Source organism: Corythoichthys intestinalis, chromosome 15 (assembly GCF_030265065.1).
Source record: "Corythoichthys intestinalis isolate RoL2023-P3 chromosome 15, ASM3026506v1, whole genome shotgun sequence".
In the NCBI taxonomy this organism is placed as follows: domain Eukaryota; kingdom Metazoa; phylum Chordata; class Actinopteri; order Syngnathiformes; family Syngnathidae; genus Corythoichthys; species Corythoichthys intestinalis.
Genome location: NC_080409.1, coordinates 30,195,965 through 30,222,440, shown reverse-complemented (window position 1 = coordinate 30,222,440; position 26,476 = coordinate 30,195,965). Strand labels below are relative to the sequence as shown.

Genomic DNA, 26,476 nt, shown 5'->3' with positions numbered 1-26,476 from the left:
TAAACCACCGTGAAGCTTTGAACCAATTCAAGCTTCATTGCTTCAAGAAGCTTCATTTGGCCATCTTTGCTCCCTTGTGAGAGACAGTCAACCTAAGGTGCCACCTGCTGTCAACACTGTTGTTGTCCAACAGGCCTCCTAGCATGCAGTGCAGCGCTAAAGAATCAAAATTAATGTTATTTCTTCAGTTACTTTTCCAGTTGTTTCATTACTTGCTAGTTATGGTATTTGGTAACACTTTACTTGACAGTGGTGCCATAAGACTGTCATAAGACATTCATAATTATGACATAACACTGTCCTGAGCACTAATGAATGCTTATAACATATGTGATTTAGTGTTATCTGGCAAATTATCTCACTTTTGAATGGATGTCGAAGATCCAAGCTGGACATAAATGGAGTTAGTGACGTAATTTGCCGGATAACACCTACTATTCTATTCTACTCTGACATAAGCATTCAGTAAGACCCATGATCGTGTCATGTGATAATTGTGACAGTTTTATGACAGTGTTATAACACCGCTGTCAAATAAAGTGTTACCTATTAACCCAAATAAATCAACAAATAAGACGCACTGGACGATAAGCCACAGGATTCAAAATGAAGGAAAAAAGTAGCGGCTTATAATCCGAAAATTACGGAAATTTAGCTTAACATTTAACTTTTGAAAACTTGTTTTGAACATTCTGTCTTTTGTTCTTATTGTCTCCTTAAAAAAATAGGGCGTTGTTGGTGGTGGGGGGGCAAAAATTTGAAGAAAAAAAAAAAAAATCAGATTTCATTTTAAGGTCATATTGCCCATAATCAGGGCTGGCAGCAATAATTTGCGGCAAGCCTCTCCTGGTTAAAATGGATTGGATGTTTATGGCCTTCAATGATAGACAATAATCAAAGGCTAGTGTTTTAGTAGGTGTGGAGCTAAGTATTTTTCTTAGATGGTACTAATCGTAAAAAGGTTCAAAAGCGGTCATTTTAAAAACAATAAAGATAAAAACATAAAATATGAATAAACATACATAAAAATAATTCTGGGTGTATGCAAGTGAGTGTGTGTCTACATACCAGACAGAATCCAGCGCCGTTGTGCTCTAAGGTCGAGCACGGACTTGCTCATCTGCGTGTTGGGGTTCCGGACCACGTGACCTTCGTCTAGCACCACCCTCAACCAGTTGATTTCATGTAGAGGACTCCTATTCTTATTCTGAAGACAAATGTATTACCATTAGACTATAAATGAGCAGCAAGGGCATCCGGGAAACCACAAATTATTTTGAAATGTTCACAATGTTAAATAATGGTTTCATTGGGAATTTTACAGTGAAAATTATCATATTATCACTCACTGAGTAGTCTGAGGAAAGCACATTATAGGTGGTTAGCACCACGTCCTGAGATGAGAGGAACTTTGTGCTCCTGTTACGGTCAGGGCCGTGGTACATGTACACTTTCAGCTTGATGTCTGCTCGGACATGCTCCTCAAACTGGTCCTGAGAACACATACAAGCCTTCCCATTAATCCTGTTGGTCACGATCGCTAGAGTAGACTGTCACCGCAGCGACAACTGTGCCTACCAGCCAATTGCTGAGCACAGATAGCGGGCACACGATGAGAGTCGCCCCGGCCGATACAGAGTCAACAGGGTCTTCATCGGCGTAGTAATCGGCAGCTGTAAGTTCAAATGACAAGCATTCAAATCCTCGCACGGTAGAGCTTGACAGCATGTATAAATATTTTTATTGATTAACAGCAGCCTATCTAGCTGCAGTAGCTCACCCAGGGTTGAGATAGCCTTTTTCTTCTTCTTCTTCTTGAGCGTATGCGGTGGCGACTGCAGAAGTCCGCACAACGCCGAGGCAAAATCTGCATCCTCCATGACCATGGGTGCCTCTGCACAATCACACATCAATATTGAAACGTAAAACATCAAATGTGGCTACTTCAGCGCAAACGTGCATTAGATGAACTTACCATATTTTCTCTTGTTATTTTTTGTATTTTTTTTGCCTGAAACTGTGACGCAAAGCATTAAAAGCTACGCAGCAGCCACGAAAAAAATAAAAATAAAAACAAAGGGACATGTTCACGATCTTACTTTTCTCTGATAGCTTTGCTGTTTCCATTTTGTATGAGGCGGGAACACAGGATTCCTGAAAATGGGTCCTGGCACATGTACAATTAAGTTAGAACAGTGTTTGTACAGGTAACAGCAAATCTCATGTAATGCTTTTCAATGCCACTTTAAACTAATTTAATGCCCGACTGCAGATAGTTTCACACACACACAAATTGTAAGTACAGTTGTCCGATAATGACTTTTTAACCAATATAGTCCAACTCCACATAATCTGATACAGAACCGATAGTTATATACGTGGTCTTGGACTAAACATATTATTGCTAATTGTATTGTGATGCTCCAATAGATACTTTATTGTTGATAAATGTAACAACTTCTAGGTTTCACAGTAAACATTCTGTGAAAAATAAGAACTTCCACTGAAGTTACGATATTAGCTACCCGATAATAGACAACTCTGATAAGTTATGTAAAAAAAAATTTTAACCATCAAGTTTACATAATTTAGTTTAATGCTTTTTAAGGCCTGAATTTGGACAAAGTCCATTTAATGACTTGTAATGCTTTTTAATGACCTGCATAAACCCAATAGAATATAGAAAACAATTTAGTTAGTGTGCACAACTCGAAGGCAGTAATTACAACAGTGGGCATACTTTTGTGCCCAAAGGATGTTTGATTTCTTTAAGCAGACAGTAAAACTTGACATGCATCTTCAGGGTTTCTCTTACATATAAAAGATTGTGGCGCATCGCCACACCAAAATAAGACGCCACGCCTTGCAAACGAGATTTTTTTTAAAGGCCATTTCAAACTAGCGGCAGCCTAGTGTGAAGGGTTCAGCAGCAACCTATTCCTAGTGTATTGTAATGTCCGTATCTAAGCGGGGCCCCCTTAAGAAACGATCGGACAGGGGAGCGACGTAGGGGGAAGAGAGTAGGAAGTATGGGAGATTGGGCAAGATAGCAAGAGATGGCGGTCACATATCGCGGCAGCCTGCTGTAATTGTTTTTCTTCATTATTGTTGCCACAATAAAGAGGGTTAGCCAATACAGACTCCTCCTTCTTCCCCCCTATCCATTAGAGTATTTTGGATCTGACTTTTCGGCATAATTGAGCGGTGGACGGACGTCTTAGCAGGGGTCGCGTTAACCGAATATTTTCCGTCATTGACCGGTTTTTTAAAACGGTGACGGAAAAAACTGAAGTCCATCCGTCATTTTGACAGGTTGCAATTCACACCCCAGACCACAGGGTGGCAAGTGAGCATATTAATTAGCTATTGTCTCTCTTGATGCATGACGTCGTTGGCCTTACTCGGAAAAATGTCAAGGCAACTGAGTGTTTGCCTGGCACGGCCAGACTGTTCTCCCTATATTTTTCAAACACTGAGAGAAAAGTCTGGGACACAGAGTGGGTACAAAATCAATCGACAAATCAGATTTGTTTATTTGCGTGACGTGTTCTTCACGAGCAACGTCACTCTTGCGCGCCGAAAGTCGTCTCTACAACAACACGGATGGCGGGAGAGCCGAGAATATGTTCCAATCCGCGGTAAATTCAGTTTTAAATGAGCTAAAACACATCGACACGAGACATTGACAACAGTCTGTCTCGCGCTCGCCATGTTGAATAAACTCCGTTCTCCTCGTATGTTTACTTCCGTGCGCAAGTCCCTCGTCCTGCCCTCGTCGCTTTGCTAACGGCACGTCTGCCCGTCGCTGATTGGTGCACTCCGCTGTCTGTTTGCCTCTTGTTAAGCTTGTTCGGACAGAATATTAATTAAAAATGAATGAAAACTAAATACTCTTGAATATGTCATTATTATCATTTTAAAAATGTAAGTGACGGGTAAAAATAGATTATGACCGGATTTTTAGGACACTGTCAGTCAAAATGACAGACAACGAAAAAGTCTAGCGCAACCTCTGCGTCTTAGACAGAACGGCAAGTTTGAATGAATTTTCGCCGAGAGGTGGGTCCCAAAATAGTGCCCAGAGCGCCGCCACGCTAATGTCAACAACGCATCCAATAGCAGAGGGGCAGGTGTACTTATATCTGTGCTATCAGGCTGTTTCGGAAGACGAATATACGCAATCACGGCTGACGAAACCTTGATAAATGCGCTTTTTTTCCGCCAAGTTTCGCGAGCTCTGGGACACTCGAACAATGATTGTCACTCTTTAGTGTGCAAATGTAGTTCACGAACAACAACAAAAAACACCTTTTCACCAAAACTAGCAAAACTCTTTACACGGCTCTTAGAATTTCCCCCTACTCCTTGAAATTGGTCCGTTAACAGAAGGACCATTATTGTTGTGATAATGTAGTACTTATTAGGGCCAAATAAAAGGAAAAAGAAGGACTACGAGCTGTAAGTTGTACTACTGCTACGAGAAAAAAAGTATTATTACGCAGGGTAATGAAGCTGTAATCAGCTACGCATTTCAAGTACATGTACCATAGCCGAGAGCTACGACATTAGCCTGGCTAATGAAATATTTCAAATAGATCTTTGTTATGGTTCTTCTTCAGGGGAAAAAATGTGAAAAAAAAAAAATTCTCATTTGTCATGCATGATAATATTTCGGCGGAGCACGACATAGTGAGGCTGTCCGACTCTGATGCAGCCCACCACCACTGCTTCAAAAAATCCTTGGGGAAACCCCGATCTTTATTAGCAAAGCAGCCAATTTATGGAATTTCACATGCTAACAAGGGTTGTGATTACAAGTTACATTCATTCATTTTGCTTAGCAGCCTGGAGCGTCATTGTGATGTTGCCAGTTAGGGTGCGTTCAGTCTCTACTAATTACCGTATACACACCGAATAAATTGTGAAGTGCACCTTTAGCTTTGCTGCTCATATAGCATTACTATGTTCGACAGAAGATGAGATATTTACAGGTGCCTGCTGACTTTTGTCAAGAGTAGCACTTTGGTGCCAGTACTGAAAAAAGCTAACCACGAGCGATTTTGATAGATTATAGTCATGTACAGTTTGCTACGATGAAGCAACTCTTCTAACACATGGCTCACTAGTTTGTAAGGGAGGGTAGGTTTTTGATTGCTGAAGCAGGTTCGGTCCGATGTTTGATCCTTTAGAAAAGAACAAGTCAGGGCTAGCCGTGAGCAGTTTGCAGATATATAAAGAATGGACATTCACAGTGCACTATGATCAAGCTGCTATGTTATGGCTAGCGCTAACAGTTCTTTGCCCCGAGTTTACAATGGAGATTTTAAGAGGACACCATTCATTGCAAGCTAAGAAGTCAATGTAAATTGGATTATATTTTTTCTTCTTGGTTATACTGGAAACCTGTTTGTTTTAAGTGAAATGCCTTAATGTTTTCATTGCCTCTGTGAACACACCTGTCAGTGGGACTTGTAATTCTGTCTGGTTAGTAAAAACATTTTTGATCATTCCAAAATATCCTATATTAAAATTTAGATACCTGCGGCTTATAGTCATGCACGCTCCACTGTACAGCACGATATTTATAGTATTTATGCTACTACTCAATCATGTAGGAAAAATGTCAGTCACACATACTGGTTTGACAGCAGACGGCGAGTCGCTGCGCCACTTGGTCCAGCTCTGTCAACTACAGAGTGACAACACATTTGATTAGATTAGATGCTCTTCCACACAAACTTTGGGATTTGATCAAAGCGTGTGATTCATACCTTTCAGAGGAGAGCAGTGCTCCTGCTGCAAACCAACAAAACGTTAGAACACAACACTGTGCTAAGCCGTTTCAATGTTTAACGCATCGCTTACGCGGTCGAATACGGGAAGCGGCTCTCCGTCACGGTAGTTGGTGAGGATCAGCGCGATGGTAGTCAGTGTTTTGCCCTGTGGGAGAAATATTAGCTAAAACTCTTATGGCCGTAAAGTGTAAACTACCTACTTTACTGTTATTTTGTATTTTGCTAAATTTATTTTACTTTTGAGTAGACATGTGCCGATCACCAGTTTTAAGGTATACTGTAGTATGAAAACGTTAAGGTTTAAAAACCTCCAAAATTTTCTGTCATACTGTCCCTAAGGTATTAACTATTTTTTATGTCCCAAAAATGCATGGAGAAATCCCTCCTTGCAGCTGCAAGGCTCAACCCTCCCCACCGGTTTTTGCAGTGTCAGTGAGTCAGCTGTGCTACACGATAGTTGGAGGAGGTGAAACTCCTTAACTTTTTCCCCCATCGAAGAAAACGAAATCGCCGGTATGGGAATATTTCGGCTACAGAAAACTTAAGACGGCCGCGGCTTAGAGGAGGAGGGCCAAACGATATGTAAAACATGTTTGCGGAGGGTCGCTGCCGAGGAGGCAATACCTCCAATATGATTTCGTATTTATACAAAATTAAATATTAGTAAACACTGTCATGAATGTTTTTTCCACCAGCTACGAGAGTTACTCCAGCGTGATTAGTGTGTCTAGCGGTGGTAAAACATGCACTGCTTTTTTCTTTCTGGCAACTGTCTGTGTTAAGAAAGAGAGGGTGTGTGTGTAAAATGTAAACATGATACGAGTCATACGTGTTTTTATTGGAAAATAATTCAATTATTTTTGTTCTGATGGTCATAAACTCATAATGTTAAGCTGTGGCTCACCTAAAGGACAGCATTTATTTTCATTTTATCTAGACCATTTTGTTATTTTTCAAAATTTATTTTAACATTATGTTCCAATTTGCTAATGTTTTGAAAAATAAAAATCCTGTTCAATAGGAAAAAGTTTTTTGTTTTTTTCCAAAACCCAGATATCTCAAAGTAACATATTTTAGAGCTGTATTTGCAATACTGTGATGCCTTGAAACAATGATATTTTGGCTTAAGGTTATCATACAGTCAGAATATCATACCGGCACATTCCTACTTTAGAGTAGAAGAATTCTAACATTGGCTGTGATGTTCACTTCTAGTTTCTATAATTTCCAATAAATTTCCATTTTTACTCAATTCTAAGTTATTTTGGCTGGCAAAAAAAAAGCAAAGAAATCATTATATTGACAAATCACCGGCTCGTTACTAAAAAATAAAAAAACATTCACGTTGGGGTACTTGTAAAGTCCCAGAAAAATTAATAATTAAATTGACCAATAAACAGCTCGTAACAAAAAATAAATAAATAAACTTGTCTGTTTTAAAAATGTCTGTTTTACAAACTTGCTAGTTTTTGATAAGGGCTCCCCAACTTGTAAGACAAGGTTCATCTTTACAATGTACAACGCAATCCCCATATTTAAATAAACACAAATATATATATACAGTGGGGAGAACAAGTATTTGATACACTGCCAATGGGTTTTCCCATTGTGAGTATATCAAATACTTGTTCTCCCCACTGTGTGTGTATGTATATATATATATATATATATATATATATATATATATATATATACACGCTACATACAAAGCGATTTCCGAACCACATGCTTTAGCTAATCATTTCAGAAGAAATCCACGATGATAGTAAAAACTACCGTTGGTGATCTTATAGATCTACTTGTTGTTTAATATACAATATAAAGTCGAGCGCATGTGCTTACCAGTCCCATGTCGTCTGCCAGTATCCCCCCGAGGACCCTCTGGGGTATCTCCTTGGCCGCGAAGCACGTGAGGCTGTTGTAGTAGAGATCACCACGCTTCTCCCAGAAGGGCGGCAGCGTGGACTTGTTCTCACGGGCGCACATCCACGACAACGCCTGCCGCTGATGTGGCATTAAAGGGGTGACCACAGCCTACGGGAACAAAGGAGAAGGGCACATTTATTAACGTTTTGCTTGTGTTCTACAAAAACAACAGTGATCAAGACAATAGGCCCACTCTCATAAGACCATACATCAGCTGCTTCCTTTTCACCGTCTCTCGTCTCCAGCAGGCCTTCAAATAGGTTATCAAAGGCATTCTTCAGCTGAAAGAGACCATCATAAGCAGTTGAAAAAAATAGTCTCCCGTAGCAATGTGCAAATTAAAAAAAATGTCCCCGGAGCAATGTGTTCAGGACAGGGAGGGCCAAAATTACATAAGTCATTAAAAATGTATCATTTCAGTATTTACACATTTGTTTCAATTTGTATTTATGTACCTGAAATATTATTTCAATATTTGTATTTTTATTTAAATCAATGTCTACTTTATTTCTATTTTCCTTCATTTATACATTCCCAATTGTAATTTTTTCAATTTTTATTAACAAAAATGATATCAAATTAAAAAACTGAAATAAAACAATGTTGAAAAACTATTCAAATTGATATAATTAAAAAAATATTAACATTCAAAATAATAAGAATTGAAAACTATACATAAATCTTAAAATAATTATTGAAATATAACATTAAAGAACACGTTTATTTACTTATATTTTGGCACTCCAGGTACTTCATGCCAACATATTAGTGTAAGGAATGCTTTACCTCCTCTTCTGTGAGTGGAATGGTCACGCCTCTTTTATTGGATGCCATGCCAGTGCTGTATAACCTCTGACTTGCCCCTGAGTGAAAATACACAAGTAATTATAGCTGCTGTACGTTAAGCAAGTAGAGTACACCAGCCCCAGAAGTGAGTGTATTGAACTCCACCTGTGTTAAGTTTAAAGCCATGGCGTATCAAACACTGAGCGATCTCGTTTTTGTTCTCGTTTGGCCCCCAGAAAGACAAAATCACCGGCATGGAGAATTTGTTTTTAGTCCCAGAATGCACCATTCTAGTGGAGAAATGAGACAAATGCTCAGGCCAATTCACGAAGATGTATAAACATTTGTCTCAACTTTTGTCAGTATTTGAACAATTCTCATATTGGACATTATGATCTCACCCTTCTACTTTAGCCAGCTTGTTGTCCATGACATATGACACAGCTGCAGCAAGCTCCCTCTTGATATGGCCGACTTGGGTGCCATAGACGTTGGCGACCATTATAGCGTTGCAGTCAAATGGGTTGTGGGGCTCACGCACCAGGCCCACCAATTCGCCTTGGTTGACCTGCGTACAGTCATGCAATAAAAGTGGTTAAAAAACATGTAATACTTTGGAATTCAAGCTTAGTTTGCTCATAAGTGGAAGGAAAACATGGATGTTCATGACACTATATCTTTATTTTCTATCCTTATTAGGGGTGTAACGGTACACAAAAATCTCGGTTCGGTACGTACCTCGGTTTTGAGGTCATGGTTCGGTTCATTTTCGGTACAGTAAGAAAACAAAATGCAAAATATAAATGTGCTAGTTGTTTATTACACACCTTTGTGCTTTCAACAATAGGAACATTAGACTATACAAAGCTAGAATTCTGCTAAAAAAGTAGTGGGTATTTAAAGATAATCCAAAAACAATTTGTCTTTCAGACCCCGCGTATTGGTCAGCTTTCTTTCTGAAAGAAGAAAAAAGAAGTGCTGTGCTAAAGAGAAACGCAATCCCAATGACAACATTTTTAACATGTATTTTACAAATGAAATGCCTCAATGAATCATTTTTTTTCTTATGAACGGTTTTCAAAAGCTTTATTGGTGGATATTCTCAAGTTAAAGCGCCACACAAAAATTCTTAAATTTAATTGTGTAAGCAGGATTTGTGTATTATTCTTATTATTCAATTACAGGTGTTTTAGCTCATTTCAATTTATTTTATTTAAATGGGCTATTATTTATTATATTATGTGTTTATTTTATTTTTTTTACAAATGTATATTATTCATTTATATTGTATATTTTATGTTGTATAACTTTAGTTCCTAGGTGAATATTAGTTCCTACTTGTTTTGTTGTGGTAGGAAGGTTTTGTATTGAACACGGAGCCGTGTTGGTTATTATTATAGCTTAGAAGACAGCAGTAAATCCACAAAGACAAGTCAACTGTGCCCCGATGTACCACTCAAGAGATCTGATGGGACTCAAAAAGTGGGTTACGATTGCATATTAGTTTGAAAATCAACCGGATCCACCGTATTTTTTACACGAGTGACTTCCGGTCTGCCCAATCCTAGCTACCGGTAGTAGTATTGACGCAGGAGGGTCGCGTCTCAAGTCATTTAATAAACTGCTGCACTGCGACTGGTTGGCTGATTGACTTTAACGCCTGCGTTTCACTGCGTTCTGCGTGTCGCGCCTTTGACGGTTCTGGGTTATACTGTCCTACCGTGTTGGTCCACATTATAGTAGAGAAGATAGGAGTAAATATAATCTACACAAAGAGACTGTAACCTGATCAACTCACAGCCTCGAAAAGTAAGGGTTACATTATGTCAGAAACTCGTTCGGTAAGCCTCTGTTCCGAACCGAGCACCACGTACCGAAACGGTTCAATACAAATACATGTACCGTTACACCCTTAATCCTTATATATCCTTAGTGGCTTTTTATATTACTAAACTATCGGTACGTTAGTAGATATACAAAATGAGTGCCGAGTGTACAAACAAATCATGATAGTTTTTTGTTGTTTGTGAAAGGTGCAAATGAGTCTTTAAAAGGTGTTTCGACGTGTGTGAAAGGGGCTATATATTGGTATAGGTTTGATTTCGGTACTGGATTTTTTTCAGTTGAACAATATCAGAATATTGGTTAAACAGTCATTATCGGACAACTCTAATTTCAAGCATTGTAATTGTTTCAGTTTATATTTTGCAACATCGTTCTTGAATGGAAATATCTATTGAACAGTTGGTCAATGTGTTGCCTGTGATGCTCACCACCCCGCTGTAATATCTGAGGCCAACAACGGTGCCCTGAATCTGGCCCAACAGCACGTTGGTGGCGTCCAGCTCCTCGGGGGCGGCGGAAAGGATGGCCTGGGAGAGGCTGTTGTTCTGGTCCATTCGGTCGGTGAAGAGGTCCGCCTCGTTATGCCTGTCCCACTTGAACCAGCTCCTACGGAAATCCATTCTACCTGCACACATGTTTACAAATATAAATCAGACAATATGGCAGGAAGAAAGAAAGGCGAGGGGACTGCCAGCTCAGAGAGGAGAGACAAACTGTCGAAGTCCGAACTAACCTAACTATTATTACCGTTGCGTTATTTCGCGTTTGGCGGTTTAGCGCAATAGCTTAGCACGCCGGTTTGATACGCGGCCTTGTTTCACAGCCACTCTGATTAAGTATTCGGCGTATTTGTCATGAACGCCTTTCCAACTTTAGTGTCGTCCCTAGCTAACAGACTTTTATTCCCCCCCTCAAGGCTCAACGACGTAGAAAATGACGGAGGCTCTTTTATGGTTGCGTTTGCGTGCACGACGTCACTTTAAACCTTCCAGACGCACGGGTTTCATAAATTTAGCAGTATAGCGCTAAATACCATATTATTTTGAAAACATTTAACGGCGTTCTGACATACATTGAACGACTTATTGCATTTTAATCGAATATTTTCACCTTTTTGCCACGAAGTGTTACCCTTTTCCGACGTCGTTTGAATGCAACAGAGTTCCGTGTGTTTACACGGGACAGAAAAACACTTCTTCCAACCGCACGTTTTTAATAAATTTAGCGCTAAGTACCAACAGATTGCAGAACCTTAAACGCCATTATGAAAGACATTCAATGATTCATTGCATTTTAATCGAATATTTTCACCTTTTTGTCGTGAACAAATTTGCTCTTTTCCGACGCCGTTTGAACGCGGCAGAGTTCCGTGTGTTTACGCGCCCTTCCGACTTTTCGACGGAAGCCGCGACGTAAAAATGTTCATGAAATTCCACTTCCTTTCCACGCAACTGATTCCTCCTCCGGGTCCAAGCAGAGCGCAGAGACAGAGAAATTCAATTAAAGGTTTTAAAACTTTCAGCAAAGCAAAGCGGATATTTGACTTAATTTTCTTCGGGGTTTTTTCCGTAACTCGAGGCCAAGAAACCAGGGGCGGAGTCTGAGGAGTTTGACTCAAGTGCATCCCGTTAATTTTTGTGGTTGACAGCTAACCGGTGAGTTCCGCGTGGCTATAATTTCGTTTGCATATCGCATAGTTGCACTCTATCCCTGATCAAAACTTGTTAGAACCCAAGACCCAGACTAGACCCAAACTTTTGGGTGTCTAGACCATCGACTGTAAAAGACTGATGCAAGACCAAACTTGAGACAGGCCAAAACAGTGAAAAGACCCATACCATCTTAATCAGTCACTAAATGTTTATGTTAGCGCGTTTAAGGTTGCAGTCATTGGTGTTGGACGGTTAGTATCACAAAAACTGAAGTGATTTTTATAGGGCTGCAGCTAACGATTATTTTAGTAGTTGATTAATCTATCAACTACTTAGTTTGAATAATTGAATTAGGAACATTTGATGCATTGCAGAATCAGTTTTAGGAGATGTAAAACATAGTTTTGCTTAGATTGTACTTTCAAAAGAGCATTTAATGCAAATACAAAATAAAATTCCCAAATGTTTCTCCAAACTATGCAGAATTGCAGTTTCACTTGAAAATAAAATACCTGAGCTCAGCCTCAAACGGTATAAAAAATAAATAAATAAATGAGGATCTAAGTACAACAAGAGAACAATTAGCGAACTTGCACTGCAAAAGTCCATTAGCTTAAATGCTATAAAATGCTATATATATGTGTGTGTGTTTTACAACACTCTTAATAAATTGTTCAAACACATTTTTCAACAAAAACGGCTAAACATACCTATAAACTAATTACGAACACATAAAAAATATTAGCTCAAACAAAAACTTAACCTTATGTCGGTCTTAACAGGGAGCAACTGGATTCAGCCATGTTAAATGAGTACACAATATTACAATATTAATCAAGTAGAAGAATGCTTGTGTCATGTTTTTCCTCCTACAGAAACCATATTAAAGCTAAAAATATATTTCCCTCCCCCATCTTTTTCCATTTACAAACATTTTTGAAAAAGCTCCATGGAGCCACTAGGGCAGCGCTAAAGAGCCACATGTGGCTAAACCCCCACATACCTAGTCATCAAAATGCTGTAATAATTATTAAAACTTGTTTTCATTATGTTTACTGCCTGCCTACACACTACGAAGGGCTCTCATTGACAATGGAAAAAATGTTTTTTCACCTATTTCAGATTCTGCATTAAACTAGCTTTCAAATGACACATGGTATGTTTTTTCTATACTGTATGTATTTTTTTTTTTAAATGTGCCTCTTGTGTTTTATTCAAGCATAAACATACATTGTAGTGCTGCAACGATTAATCGATTAACTCGAGTATTCGATTAGAAAAGAATATTCTAATTAAATTTTGTTGCTTTGAGTATTCGTTTAATTAAAGTGGCGTTGTAATGGTTTATTTTAAAAGTGTTTGCATTTCGTTTTATTGATTAGGGTGGATACACAGCTTTCTAGTCTGCCTCTTTTCACATGGCTGAATCCAACTACTCTTTGTTAAGACCAATGTAAGCTAAATTTTTGTTTGAGCTAATGTTTTTTAATGCATTCATATTTTAGTTTATTGGTATTTATAGCCATTTTTTGTGGGAATATGTGTCTCAACCATTTTTAAGAGCATTGTAAAAAAAACTGACATTTTATAGCATTTAAGCTAGCGGACTTTTTCTATGTAAGTTAGCCAATTGTTCTTTTGTTGTATATTGATCTTCATTTTTTATTTTATTTTTTTTTCATACCCTTTGAGGCTCAGCTCAGGTATTTTAATTTTTCATGTTCCTTATCCGATTACTCGATTATTCGAACTAACTAGTCCATTGATTAATCGACTACTAAAATATTCAATAGCTGCAGCCCTAATACATTGCATTTGAATGGGTGTACTTGATTTAACTAAAATTTGTTATTGCAACAGGCCTGACTGCTTGGTTCATTTATGGTGACTGAAGTGTAAAATTCATACCTTGTGGTCTGTGAATGTCACTAATGCACACCCAGTGGGCTTTAATAAAGAAACAAGTGGTTTGCAACTTGTATTTTATTTGTTTTTGAAGATGAAAGAACTGGAGTAATAAAGGGACATTCAGGCTTCAGCGCCAACTCGTCGGGGAACGGGAGTGTCTGAGTTATTGAAATCTCTCATTCAGTCAGTTTATGTCTCTGAAGCTGGAGTATAGTTGTGTTGACTCTGCTTACAGGATGTTGAGGTGTCCGACCTGGCAGTGTGTTGTTTACACCGGACTCACAACCAGAGTGAAGACGCGTGTGGGTGTATTTGTCTTCCAGTCAGAATTGGATGCAAACGCACAGGCGTCATCGTTCCTTACAGGAAGTCCTCCACACCATTTCCCTTTTTAGAAGCTCAACAAAAGAGACTCTGCCGGCCACTTCCTGTAAACAGCTTGGGGTTTTTGTGTCAAAAAAATAGTCAAAGGACTTGCCTGTGTATGTAAAGTAATTGTAGGGGCTTGGGATGGAAAACTTGGTAAAGGCAAAATGTGTCAACTGTGGACTTGGATTTTAACCCAAGACAGGTAGATAAAATGTCATTTAAAAAACTTAATTAAAAAAAAAAGGCTAATATGTTTCTTGTCTCATGATACATCTCTTCTGAACCACTTATCCTCAAAAGGGTTGCTGGAGCCTATCCCAGCTAACAAGGGAGAGGAGGCAGGGTACACCCTGAACTGGAAACCAGGAATATCAACATAGGCACTGGGAGAACATGTACACTCTGTGAGTCAGATGTCCTAACCACTCTTCCACCGTACCGCCTAGCCTCAGGATTTTTATTTTTTTAAAAAAAATTTTTATCAAAGTTAAAGAATACCATGTTAATAAAAATAAATATACACTGGGTACAGCTCCAAGTAACATTCTAAAGTAGATTTTTTTCCGCCATAGTATTTAAGTCATTGCACACCATTGATGTGATAGATGTTCAATTCATTAAACGTGGGAAGAGTGGCTGTTAATGTTTCAGTGCCACTGACGACCCTAGACGTCCAATCCATTTTGACTGGTAGGGGGCGAATGTACGTTTGTTAGCATTAATCGCACAAAGATGTCTGCGACGCTAATTTAATCGCCACCTTTCTGCCCCGCATGCCTTCCATCTTAAAGGGATAGACATACTTTTAGTTCTTAAAAGATAAATGTTATTATGAGTTAAAATAATTTGATATTGAAATCCCTCTTGATATTTTCCTTTTTATAAAAGTTGTAAAATATGTTTAACTTGTAGGTCGCCATTGTTGACGTCGCGGGGCGGTGACGTCACATGGTTACACTCCCGGGCTTTTAGAGTATGACACCAGCGACATAAAAATGTAATCTGTGCGACCCTTTCAATTTAAACCTGAGAGGAACATTCATTTCCATGACAGCACTCTTGATATTTCACAAAACAAGCAGCAAAAGCAAAATGTACAGGAAAGACTGGATGAGCCGTGACGAGAGTAGGAAGAAACAAAACGGTGTTCTGCCAAACTGTGCTACACCGGCGAAACGTCTTACAAGAGGCAAATTTGACACCCAAAGTACTACCGTGCGCTTTCAGCTTGTTTCGTTTAGATAACTACAGACATTACATACTAAAGATGCCTTAAGAAAATACTTAAACGTAGTAGATATAAATAAGGGTGGTTTATAATATGCTACGTGATTAATTTGGTCAACGGATCAACAATCTGCTTTAAAGCCACAAGAAAACACAATGCTTAAAAGTATGAGAGGGAAACATGCAAAAAGTATTTTAAGGCAATGAAAAGGTAATAAAAGACTCGATAAAAACACAAATAGTAAGTACTCGCCGCATTTAACCGATGAGCGCATGTGTTGGACGTCTCGCCGCGTAAAAGGAATTGTTGGAACCTGGTAGTATTCGTCGAGTGACAGTGACAATCTACGTCATCACCCCAAGCGTCCATAAAACATGGCGCCCTCTGTCAAAACATGTACTAAATATTATAGATTTTTAAATCAATGGCAATGTTTTATGTGTTTCTAATAACATATCAGTAAAATAGAACAACTGTGGCTTATTAGTAGGGGTGCACAATATCCATTTTTTGAAACCGATACTGCTCCTCAAAGCCGATACCGATATCAATAACCGATTAGAAACCATATAATTTTTAAATGTAAATTCAGTTTTTGAACCCCTGGGGGTTAAAAAAAACTATTGGTGGATTCAACATAGATTTGAACCTAACCAGATTTTTCATGATGACATGAACATTATTATAATGAACAAAGCAAAGACAAGAACAGTCGCAACTTTAAATATTTAAGTGCCAATATTTATTTTTTCAAATAAATATAATTTGAGTCAATCACAATCAATTAGTCAATGTCATTGAAGAGGTGTTCCCTAAACAATGAGCACTGAACTAAAAATAAACCCAACAGGTATTGTATTGTGCTTTTTCATCAGATAAAAACATTTGGTGCTAGAGGAGAGGAGACTTGTGGCCTTGGTCCATTAAACAACTTAACCTGGCAATTATGGGACAGCAAGCCTATCAATAATCAAAAGGCCACTCAATAACTTGTAAAGATAACACTTTAAAATGCAAACATTAGCTAATTGCCATAGTAAAGGTTCATAACTCAATGATAGAAAAATAAGGCCTCTAGAAAAGTAACATTACTCTGCATAAGCCAAGGCTAGGATTCAAGTAAAGAAATACTTACAGGTAAATGTTGATAAATTTAACTGAAACAAAAAGTGTGTTAAGACCATGGGTGAAAGTGGCTAGAATTTCTTGCCGGAACTCCCCGACGTGAAGGTTGCCACGGAGCCAGGAATTTTATTTATTTCTGTTTCATTCAAAATTGTATTTTTTCAATGATTTGCAAAATAAAAGTTAACAAAAACAGCAATAACCCCAACCTCCATCTCCTAAAATGTTTATTTTCCCTCATTTCCTCACATGCTAAATACCAAATCTCAATTTTAACTAGTTAAGAACATAGGATATATATCAAAATTGAAGTTAATGTAAACATTTTTTTTTTAATAATAAAGATATACGTTACATACATTCAGAAAAATAAGTACAAATGACTGATATTATGCAGAGTGAAATGGAATCGATTTTGTAGATCGCGCAAACATTGACTTTTTTAAATCATAAGGAAATGAATAGGTATTAGTAGCCTAACATAAATGAACAAATATAGGTCCAAAGTGCACATTGACAGCGAAGATGTTCTGAACCGCCCCATTAGAGCAAATGAAACTAAATTTGATAAATAAGCCTCCTCCTCAACTCTTTCGTTGATCTTAAAAATTTGATCCATTTTATGTTACATTGCCCTTTTTATGTTGCATCAATTCAACAAGCTTTTTTTTTTTTTTTTTTTTTTTTGCTGTTCCAGAAAACATGCACATTTGAACCAATGAACCAGTATGTCAGCCAATTGAACGGATAAATGAGTCCAGGCGTTTTGCTTTGCTGCGTGCATTCGCACATTGACGTGACTCATCATCGTCAGACTCAGATACAGTAGGCTTTGCATTTGTTACAAATTGCAAGTGAAGCGTTCCCCACCGACAATTCAAAAAATCCCACACAACCGACGCCATGCTTGTTGTTCCCTCTTCCCAAACCACAAACAGTCATTAATACGTTGTACTGGCAAAACAGTAGAGGAACCAAACGCCCACATCCCAATCCGCCAACACCGTGCCAAAAATGTTATACGTGTATTATCGGTCCTATTAATAATGTTATTTGATTTATTGGTATGATGTTATAATTCCTGCCCTGCAATTGGCTGGCAACCAATTCAGGGTGTCCCCTGCCTACTGCCCGAAGTTAGCTGGGATAGGCTCCAGCACCTCCGCGACCCTCGTGAGGAATAAGCGGCATGGAAAATGAATGAATGAATGAATGTTATAATTCCTATTATCGGACCAATAATTATCGTGTACCTGTACTTATTAGAGCCTACTAACTCCGAGGTTCCTTTTAACTCTATTAGTGAAGGACAGGAGGGGAATCCAGTGCCACGTGTTCTGTGTCCGCCATCTTAAGCTCATTGATTAAGCACGGCACATCCTGAGAATTGCATTCTACACCCAGCCCACCTGACCCCCTTTACACCATAGAACGAGGTTCTAGGTGAAGCTGAACTGCCAGCAGCCCCCGAAACCATAGGCTGTCAGCTGTCAGACTGAAAAAAAAAACATACGGTATATATATCGCACGTGAGTATTAAATCTCAGGTCCAACCAAACTGTAAAACAGTGTGACTTATAGTCCAGATAATACGGTACTTTCGCAGGTCATACAAAATTATATGTTCGGTTGGACTTGGCTCCCCGGGCCGGCAGTTTGACACTTGTGGCTTAGAACTACAAAAGCTGCTGGGGAAAAAAAACTAATTGTGGGTGCATGTGCCTTGGAGCTATGTAATTCCTTCCAGGCCCAGGCAAGAATACACATGTTGAGTGCAACGCTGCTATGGAATGAGACAGCCAGCTCAGACCTGCCCTGCAGAGGGTGTTCAGGTAGGGTGCTTGAGACGCAAGACAAGACTGTTAGTAGAAGGTACATAGACGCAGTGAATAGAGAGGATTGTGGGACCAACACTGTTCTTTGGGATCTTCTGTTCAAACACAGAAGAGAGACATCAGAAGGTGAGTGATTGATCGCTTGTGTTGAGGATTAGGTAATAATATATCTGGAGGGTGGGTAGTGGTATGTGTGCATTGGATTGTTGGGATGTTAAGAAGTACCTACTTGGGAAATCGGGCTTTTGCACATTTTAGTGTCTTATTTAAACTGTATCACAAATCACTTCCGGGTTCATGTTTGTGGTGTCACAAGCATTTTCACCTTAGGAAAGTGCTTCTCTTGTTGGTTTTCTTTGTGGTTGAAGACATGCAGCTACACGAAGAGCTTCTCTAGTCATTCTGGGTTGCATAACGTATGATTTTTTTTTTTTAAGTCGGCACTAATGCAATGAAATTTACGTCAACATTAAAAAGTTGTTAATGGCCTCATTGATCATTTTTCTGTAGAGTTATGATTCATAATAATCGCAGGTGGTAATTTCCAACTTCATCCTGAAATGTCACCCATAAACCTAGTATCCTAATTATTTTATGAGTAGCGTTTATACACTGTTAAATACAGCCTGGTACCTACAACTGTGATTTGTAGTGAGAGATGATGTGGTGCAATATAACATTTTGATTGGCTGTTAAATTTGTTCTGTTGCAGCGACGTTTAACTGTGATTGCAATGATTCAAAACTTTGGACAGTGCAGCGATTAATTGACAGCCGGAACGACACGGACGCAAAGAAGTGCAGAGTTAGTTATTTCTTTTTTTTTTGTTTTTTAAGTTGATATGGCATGATTGCTTTTTGTGACCAGCTCCAAGTAATTGCACTATTAAATATATCAAACTCAAGGCCAGCACATCATTTTTGTGGCCCGCAAAAGTAATTGATGTGCATTGTTACATGCTACAGAAATCTGAGAATAATTGCATTTCCCACTTTATTAAATTTTTAGATAAAAATAAAAAAATACAAAAAAGTGAATATGGCGGAAAACACAGACAAGGCTGAAAAAGCAGTTTCTGCTCTTGCACCCCTCCTCAAAATAAACTGCTGTATTTTAAGCCAAAAGAACTGTTGCGTTTGATAGAACAATATGTCTATATGCTGCCATAGCAGATTCATGGCGCATTAAGTCCCCAAACTATTTTTAATTTGTCCGTTTTACCCTGGAAACCCCCGTTTACAGACGTCGCGCAACTGCTTTTGTTTCAACCTAGCAATAAAAAAGGTTAATAATCGTGTTTATTATTCAAAATGTCTGTCATTTTTAGCTTAGAATCATTAATTGATGTCTAATATTTAGTTAAAAAAAAACGACTTTAAAAAATACTATGCACTTGCATATTTTAAACTTTTAAACAAATTACATCACAATGAAAAAATTGGCATCTGTAAAAAAAGTCACGGATAGCTACCTCATAACTATCGCTTAATTGTATTTTTTTCGTTACGGTCTCATTTTCCATAATGTTTTAGATGATAAATAATCGATCCAAACAAAAAAAAATTGGAATAAAAAAACTTTCCTTAGTTTTTTATTTGATAAAATTGTAAATCAATAAACAATTAAAAATGAAAAGAATATTTTATTTATAAAAGATAAAACAAATATTTCCTGCCTCCTCCTTTTTCGTTTTTTTTTTTCATGAATTTAGATTTTTCAATAAAAATAATTTCAAAAATGAGAAAATACTTATATTGTGTTTAGAGATGTGCCGATCGATCGGGTCCGATCACGTCATTTTCAAAGTATCGGAATCGGCAAAAAAATATCGGCCATGCCTTTTTTTAAATATATATATATATATATATATTTTTTTTTTAATTAAATCGTTTTCTAATTGTATTTAACGTTACAGACATAATATGTTACACTCATCCAGAGTCTTTAGTTTAGGCTTAAGGTAGGGTTATCAGATTTATCCCAATAATGGTGGTAATTAATTTTTTAAAAAATGTATCACGTTAAAATGTTTAACACAATTAATGCATGCGCTGCACGACCCATTCATGCATTGTCGCGCTCAATCTGTAATGGCGCCGCTTTACCTATATAGAGAGATAAAAAGCAGCGTAAAATGAGTAGAGTGAATTTTGGCAGCCTTTGGAGCCTTTTTTTAATCGGCTAAAGCCTTACAATCTCTCTCCCTACGATTAGAAATATAATGGGAAGCAATGTGGGGAAGCAAGGTAACAATTGATCTTTTTCTAAACACCTTATGTTATTTCCCAACGCAGAGAAGGTATATCAATTGGTAGCACTACGCACAGTCATGGTTCCACTTCCCATCATGCATTTGGGCATGGCCACAGTATCATTTAATGCAAGCTCAACAAATACACTAGATGGCAATGTTTAGTCACAATATACAAAGTCACAAGTCTTTCTATCGGTGGAGCCCTCTCGCAGAAAGAATGTTAATAATGTAAATGCCATCTTGAGGATTTAATGTCATAATAAACAAATACAGTACTTATGTACTGTATGTTGACTGTATACAGTGACTTGCAAAAGTATTCGGCCCCCTTGAATCTTGCAACCTTTCGCCACATTTCAGGCTTCAAACATAAAGATATGAAATTTAATTTTTTTGTCAAGAATCAACAACAAGTGGGACACAATTGTGAAGTGGAACAACATTTATTGGATAATTTAAACTTTTTTAACAAATAAAAAACTGAAAAGTGGGGCGTGCAATATTATTCGGCCCCTTTACTTTCAGTGCAGCAAACTCACTCCAGAAGTTCAGTGAGGATCTCTGAATGATCCAATGTTGTCCTAAATGACCGATGATGATAAATAGAATCCACCTGTGGGTAATCAAGTCTCCGTATAAATGCACCTGCTCTGTGATAGTCTCAGGGTTCTGTTTAAAGTGCAGAGAGCATTATGAAAACCAAGGAACACACCAGGCAGGTCCGAGATACTGTTGTGGAGAAGTTTAAAGCCGGATTTGGATACAAAAAGATTTCCCAAGCTTTAAACATCTCAAGGAGCACTGTGCAAGCCATCATATTAAAATGGAAGGAGCATCAGACCAATGCAAATCTACCAAGACCCGGCCGTCCTTCCAAACTTTCTTCTCAAACAAGGAGAAAACTGATCAGAGATGCAGCCAAGAGGCCCATGATCACTCTGGATGAACTGCAGAGATCTACAGCTGAGGTGGGAGAGTCTGTCCATAGGACAACAATCAGTCGTACACTGCACAAATCTGGCCTTTATGGAAGAGTGGCAAGAAGAAAGCCATTTCTCAAAGATATCCATAAAAAGTCTCGTTTAAAGTTTGCCACAAGCCACCTGGGAGACACACCAAACATGTGGAAGAAGGTGCTCTGGTCAGATGAAACCAAAATTGAACTTTTTGGCCACAATGCAAAACGATATGTTTAGCGTAAAAGCAACACAGCTCATTACCCTGAACACACCATCCCCACTGTCAAACATGGTGGTGGCAGCATCATGGTTTGGGCCTGCTTTTCTTCAGCAGGGACAGGGAACACGGTTAAAATTGACGGGAAGATGGATGCAGCCAAATACAGGAACATTCTGGAAGAAAACCTGTTGGTATCTGCACAAGACCTGAGACTGGGACGGAGATTTATCTTCCAACAGGACAATGATCCAAAACATAAAGCCAAATCTACAATGGAATGGTTCAAAAATAAACGTATCCAGGTGTTAGAATGGCCAAGTCAAAGTCCAGACCTGAATCCAATCGAGAATCTGTGGAAAGAGCTGAAGACCGCTGTGTTGAAAGAGCTGAAGACTGCTGTTCACAAACACTCTCCATCCAACCTCACTGAGCTCGAGCTGTTTTGCAAGGAAGAATGGGCAAGAATGTCAGTCTCTCGATGTGCAAAACTGATAGAAACATACCCCAAGCGACTTGCAGCTGTAATTGGAGCAAAAGGTGGCGCTACAAAGTATTAACGCAAAGAGGCCGAATAATATTGCACGCCCCACTTTTCAGTTTTTTATTTAGAATAAAATAAAGTTTAAATTATCCAATAAATTTTGTTCCACTTCACGATTGTGTCCCACTTGTTGTTGATTCTTGACAAAAAATTAAAATTTTATATCTTTATGTTTGAAGCCTGAAATGTGGCGAAAGGTTGCAAGGTTCAAGGGGGCCGAATACTTTTGCAAGGCACTGTATATTCGTCCGAGTTTTATTATTTTTTTCTTAATGCTTTGCCAAAATGTATATGATCGGGAAAAATTATCGGGAAGGATTGGAATTGAATCGGGAGCACAAAAAAAAAGCAATCGGATCGGGAAATATCGGGATCGGCAGATACTCAAACTAAAACGATCAGGATCGGATCGGGAGCAAAAAAACATGATCGGAACAACCCTAATTGTGTTGCTTACAAAAAGAGTATATGGACAATTTTGAGGTCAACAAGGTCTCTAAACGATGAATCGACTATCAGCATAGTTATTGTCTCATATGATAAATGATCAGGCAAGGTAGAATTATTTGTATAGCACAATTCAACACAAGGTAATTCAAAGTGCCATATTAATAGCTAATTAGTCTATTCACTCTTTGAGTGCCCTTGAAGGTGAAAGACATCTAATCATGTGGCTATTTTCATCCTTCTGCTGTGAATTTAAATGAGTTTGTCATTAACTGAGAGGGCTAACAGCGAATGAACCTTCCCTGTTTAAATGGATTAGACCAGGGGTCCCCAAACTTTTTCCTGTGAGGGCCACATAACTTTTCCCTTCTCTGATGAGGGGCGGGGGTCAGTTTGTAACAGAAAAGGTGTGACGATTGCAGGAGTGCCTAAATGTAAAAACATATTGTTTTTCAGAAAGCCACTATCAAATAACCCTTTCTGGATTCTTCACGGAACAAAAGAAAAGAAAAATAATAGTATAATAAAATATATTATAATATAATAATAACACTATTAATTAAATCGATAATAACCAAATAACCCTCTCTGGGTTCTTCACATAAAAAAGCCAGGAAAAAAACCCTATTGAAAAAAAATAAAATAAAAAATTTGTTCAGGGGGCCGGAACAAATGTGGAGGCAGGCCGTATCCGGCCGCGGGCCGTAGTTTGGGGACCCCTGGATTAGACATCTATCACTGTCAATGGCAGCCATTATGTTTGTTTCTGTCTTTAGGTCCAAGTGTGTGTAGATGTGCGACAGCGGATTGTGCGAGGACAAGCCCCCCGCTCCCCCTGTCAGGATGAGTAGCCAAGGAGGCGGAGCCAAGGACCCCCAGGCGACCAATCACAGCTCTCGGCCTCTTCCGTCCGTGCCGGAGGAGCGCAAGTCCAGAAACAAGATCATCTCCATGTTTGCATCAGAGAAAGGTGTGGAGACACCCTTGCTCAAAAGTTTTGAGACACTTTTTCATTTAAGTGAATGGTGAAATGTCTCAAAACCGATGATCCCGGGTGTTCAGTAACACATGAACATAGTTGATGTGTCCGAATTGCCTTGCAGGAGGTAGGAAGAAGGACCGGGACAAGGACAGGCCGGAGATTTCCTCCCCGTCGGATTTTGAACACACCATCCACGTGGGCTTTGATGCCGTCACTGGAGAGTTCACTGTAAGGAACAGCATGACAAGCAGGGAGTTAAATCACTAATTTCATGACAATTCAATCTGATTTCGATGTATTTGGGATATTTACCGGTATTACAAAGTCTGCCACGATTGGATTTCAATTTGATTCAAGGGTTTCTGATGGATTTAATGCAATTTTGCACTGTTTAAAAAAAACTTCCAAAAAGTTGTGCTAACTTAAAGGTGCTATGAAATGGTGATGACCATGTCAAAAAATAAATATGACTGAACTAATGTAATTTTACATGTAGAAAACAAATATGGCGCTCAAATCCAGCTATTTTCTTAACATTTTATACCTATTCCGGTTGATCGTATCCTTGTGCCCTCCAATTGGCTGGCAACCGATTCAGGGTGTACCCTGCCTACTGCCCGTAGTTAGCTGGAATAGACTTCAGCACCCCCGCGACCCTGTTCAGGATAAGCAGCTTGGAAAATGAATGAATGAATGAATCATACTTATTCCACCCAAAACAATGCATTAGGGAACACCCATTATTTTTCAGTAATTCTGGTTGTGACATCACAACCAGAATTGATCATGTCTAGCTTTCTAATGCTGTACTAGCTAGTACACGTTGACAAGACGACTGAATGGTCAACAAGAGAATAGAAAGCCTAAGGATAGCATTCTAGCAGACTAAACAGTTAAGCAGGTTAATTTGATGAGTTTTGCTAACTTGAGTCATCAAGTTTAGGGGCAAAAGGTACATTTCTGAGTAATCAGAACTTAAAATGTCAAGTTTTATGCTGGCAACAGCTTGACTATGCATTGTGCTTTCATTGAGGTGAACCTGGTTCAAATCGAGTTTAGTAGCCTTTATGTAGCTTTTTGCATATTTTTTCGTGTAAACATTTAATGAAAAGCATTCTTATAAACAAATTGGAATAATTGAAAGTTGACGAAGTTGATCGATGTTTTTGTTCCATTTCTTGACCAGCCGATGTATCGTTACACCACTAGTGACCAGATCACAACTCACACTTGGTTTGTGACTCAAGTTGACTGGCATGCCCAATCTATGTTCCACAGGGCATGCCGGAGCAATGGGCCCGTCTCCTCCAAACCTCTAACATTAGCAAATCGGAACAGAAGCAGAATCCCCAGGCGGTCCTGGACATCCTCAAGTTCTACGACTCCACCAGCGGAAAGCAGAAGTATCTCAGCTTCTCAGCAACAGGTCAGTCTCTTCGCCCTCTCCTCACCACGTTTGAAAAATCTCATTCATTTGCCTCCTCCCTACGTTCACGCAGATAAAGATTCGTCATCGGTGAGTGGCTACCCCCCATTCGGGTGAAAATACACGCTTCTTTTCCTCACTGTTCGCCCTCTGTAGGGTAAGAAGGGCACGACCACCACGTCGGGCGGCAAAGATGGCGACGACGACGATGATGACGACACGCCGCCACCTATCGTGGCTCCCAGGCCGGAGCACACTAAGTCCGTGAGTTGTTCTAAAACACAGGAGGAGAACGATCTTAAGGCTCAAGAGCCAGATCCCGCCCACCATATTTTGTGTTGCCCATGGAAGTGCGCTGACTTTGTTTTTTGCCCAAATAAAAGATAAATAAATATATACATTTTTTCCCTCTGTAAAAAAAATGAATTAAAGAATTTAAAAAAACATACTGCATACCTCAGAGAAGATTGACATTTATTTGCCTTTTTGTAGAATACTGTTTTTTGTTCATTTTAATAAGACTATACAGTGGGGAGAACAAGTATTTGATACACTGCCAATGGGAAAACCCATACCTACACGATTGAAAATATTGTATAATATTTTAACTTCTTTTAAATGGGCAGAAAACAAGTCTTTAACTTTTATTCATTTATTGTTTTTAAATTATTATTGATTTACCTTTTTAAAATGAAAATTAAAAAAACAGTATATTTTTATTCAGTTGTTTAAATGAAAAAATGACAAAAAGGAAAATTCCTTTTTTTTGGATTTGATTTAAATGAAACATAAATAGATTTATTTACTGTTATCCCCTTTTTTTATTTAAATTTGTTTTAAATATAATTTTATGGGTGAACCCCTCTCCCTTTTGCTTATTTAAGAGCTCTTTTAATCATCGTCACTCATCTCACAGGTTTACACACGATCAGTGATCGACCCTCTCCCGCCTCCCGAAGGCGATGCCGCCTCTAAGACTGCCGACAGGCAGAAGAAGAAAGGAGGAAAGATGACCGACGAAGAGATCATGGAGAAGCTCAGTAAGATCACGCACATGGGCTTGAAATCGCACAACGCAGAAAACAGACACAGTAGCCACGTTTACATGGAGCCAAATATTCCAGTTGCAATCGGTTTAGATGTTCAAACCGAATAAATGTGTTCCATATAAACACCTC

General features: G+C 38.7%; 2 protein-coding genes across 8 annotated transcripts in view; one reads left to right on the top strand and one right to left on the bottom strand.

The window, feature by feature from the left end:
• The window catches only part of hltf (helicase-like transcription factor), a 32,770-nt gene extending 20,892 nt beyond the window's left edge, over positions 1-11,878 (bottom strand). For 2 of the 6 annotated variants that reach the window (XM_057859377.1, XM_057859382.1), the window contains exons 1-15: positions 10,781-11,079; positions 8,909-9,075; positions 8,673-8,797; positions 8,508-8,584; positions 7,931-8,002; positions 7,638-7,829; positions 5,866-5,940; positions 5,772-5,796; positions 5,638-5,689; positions 2,100-2,167; positions 1,976-2,017; positions 1,781-1,894; positions 1,579-1,673; positions 1,350-1,493; positions 1,069-1,207 (exon numbers count right to left, since the gene is read on the bottom strand). In XM_057859377.1, coding sequence (XP_057715360.1) covers positions 1,069-1,207; positions 1,350-1,493; positions 1,579-1,673; positions 1,781-1,894; positions 1,976-2,017; positions 2,100-2,167; positions 5,638-5,689; positions 5,772-5,796; positions 5,866-5,940; positions 7,638-7,829; positions 7,931-8,002; positions 8,508-8,584; positions 8,673-8,797; positions 8,909-9,075; positions 10,781-10,987 — 1,594 coding nt within the window. In that variant the 5' untranslated portion in view covers positions 10,988-11,079. The other 4 variants (XM_057859380.1, XM_057859381.1, XM_057859378.1 and 1 more) reach the window with 4 other exon arrangements.
• The window catches only part of LOC130930982 (serine/threonine-protein kinase PAK 2-like), a 29,256-nt gene continuing 14,516 nt past the window's right edge, over positions 11,737-26,476 (top strand). Inside the window, exons 1-9 of one of the 2 annotated variants that reach the window (XM_057859385.1) lie at positions 11,737-12,007; positions 14,148-14,483; positions 14,582-14,685; positions 23,667-23,860; positions 23,994-24,100; positions 25,151-25,298; positions 25,372-25,388; positions 25,464-25,562; positions 26,215-26,338. In XM_057859385.1, the coding sequence (XP_057715368.1) occupies positions 23,683-23,860; positions 23,994-24,100; positions 25,151-25,298; positions 25,372-25,388; positions 25,464-25,562; positions 26,215-26,338 (673 nt within the window). In that variant the 5' untranslated portion in view covers positions 11,737-12,007; positions 14,148-14,483; positions 14,582-14,685; positions 23,667-23,682. Of the gene's footprint in view, positions 12,008-14,147; positions 14,484-14,581; positions 14,686-23,666; positions 23,861-23,993; positions 24,101-25,150; positions 25,299-25,371; positions 25,389-25,454; positions 25,563-26,214; positions 26,339-26,476 lie in introns of both variants that reach the window. The other variant, XM_057859383.1, reaches the window with a different exon arrangement.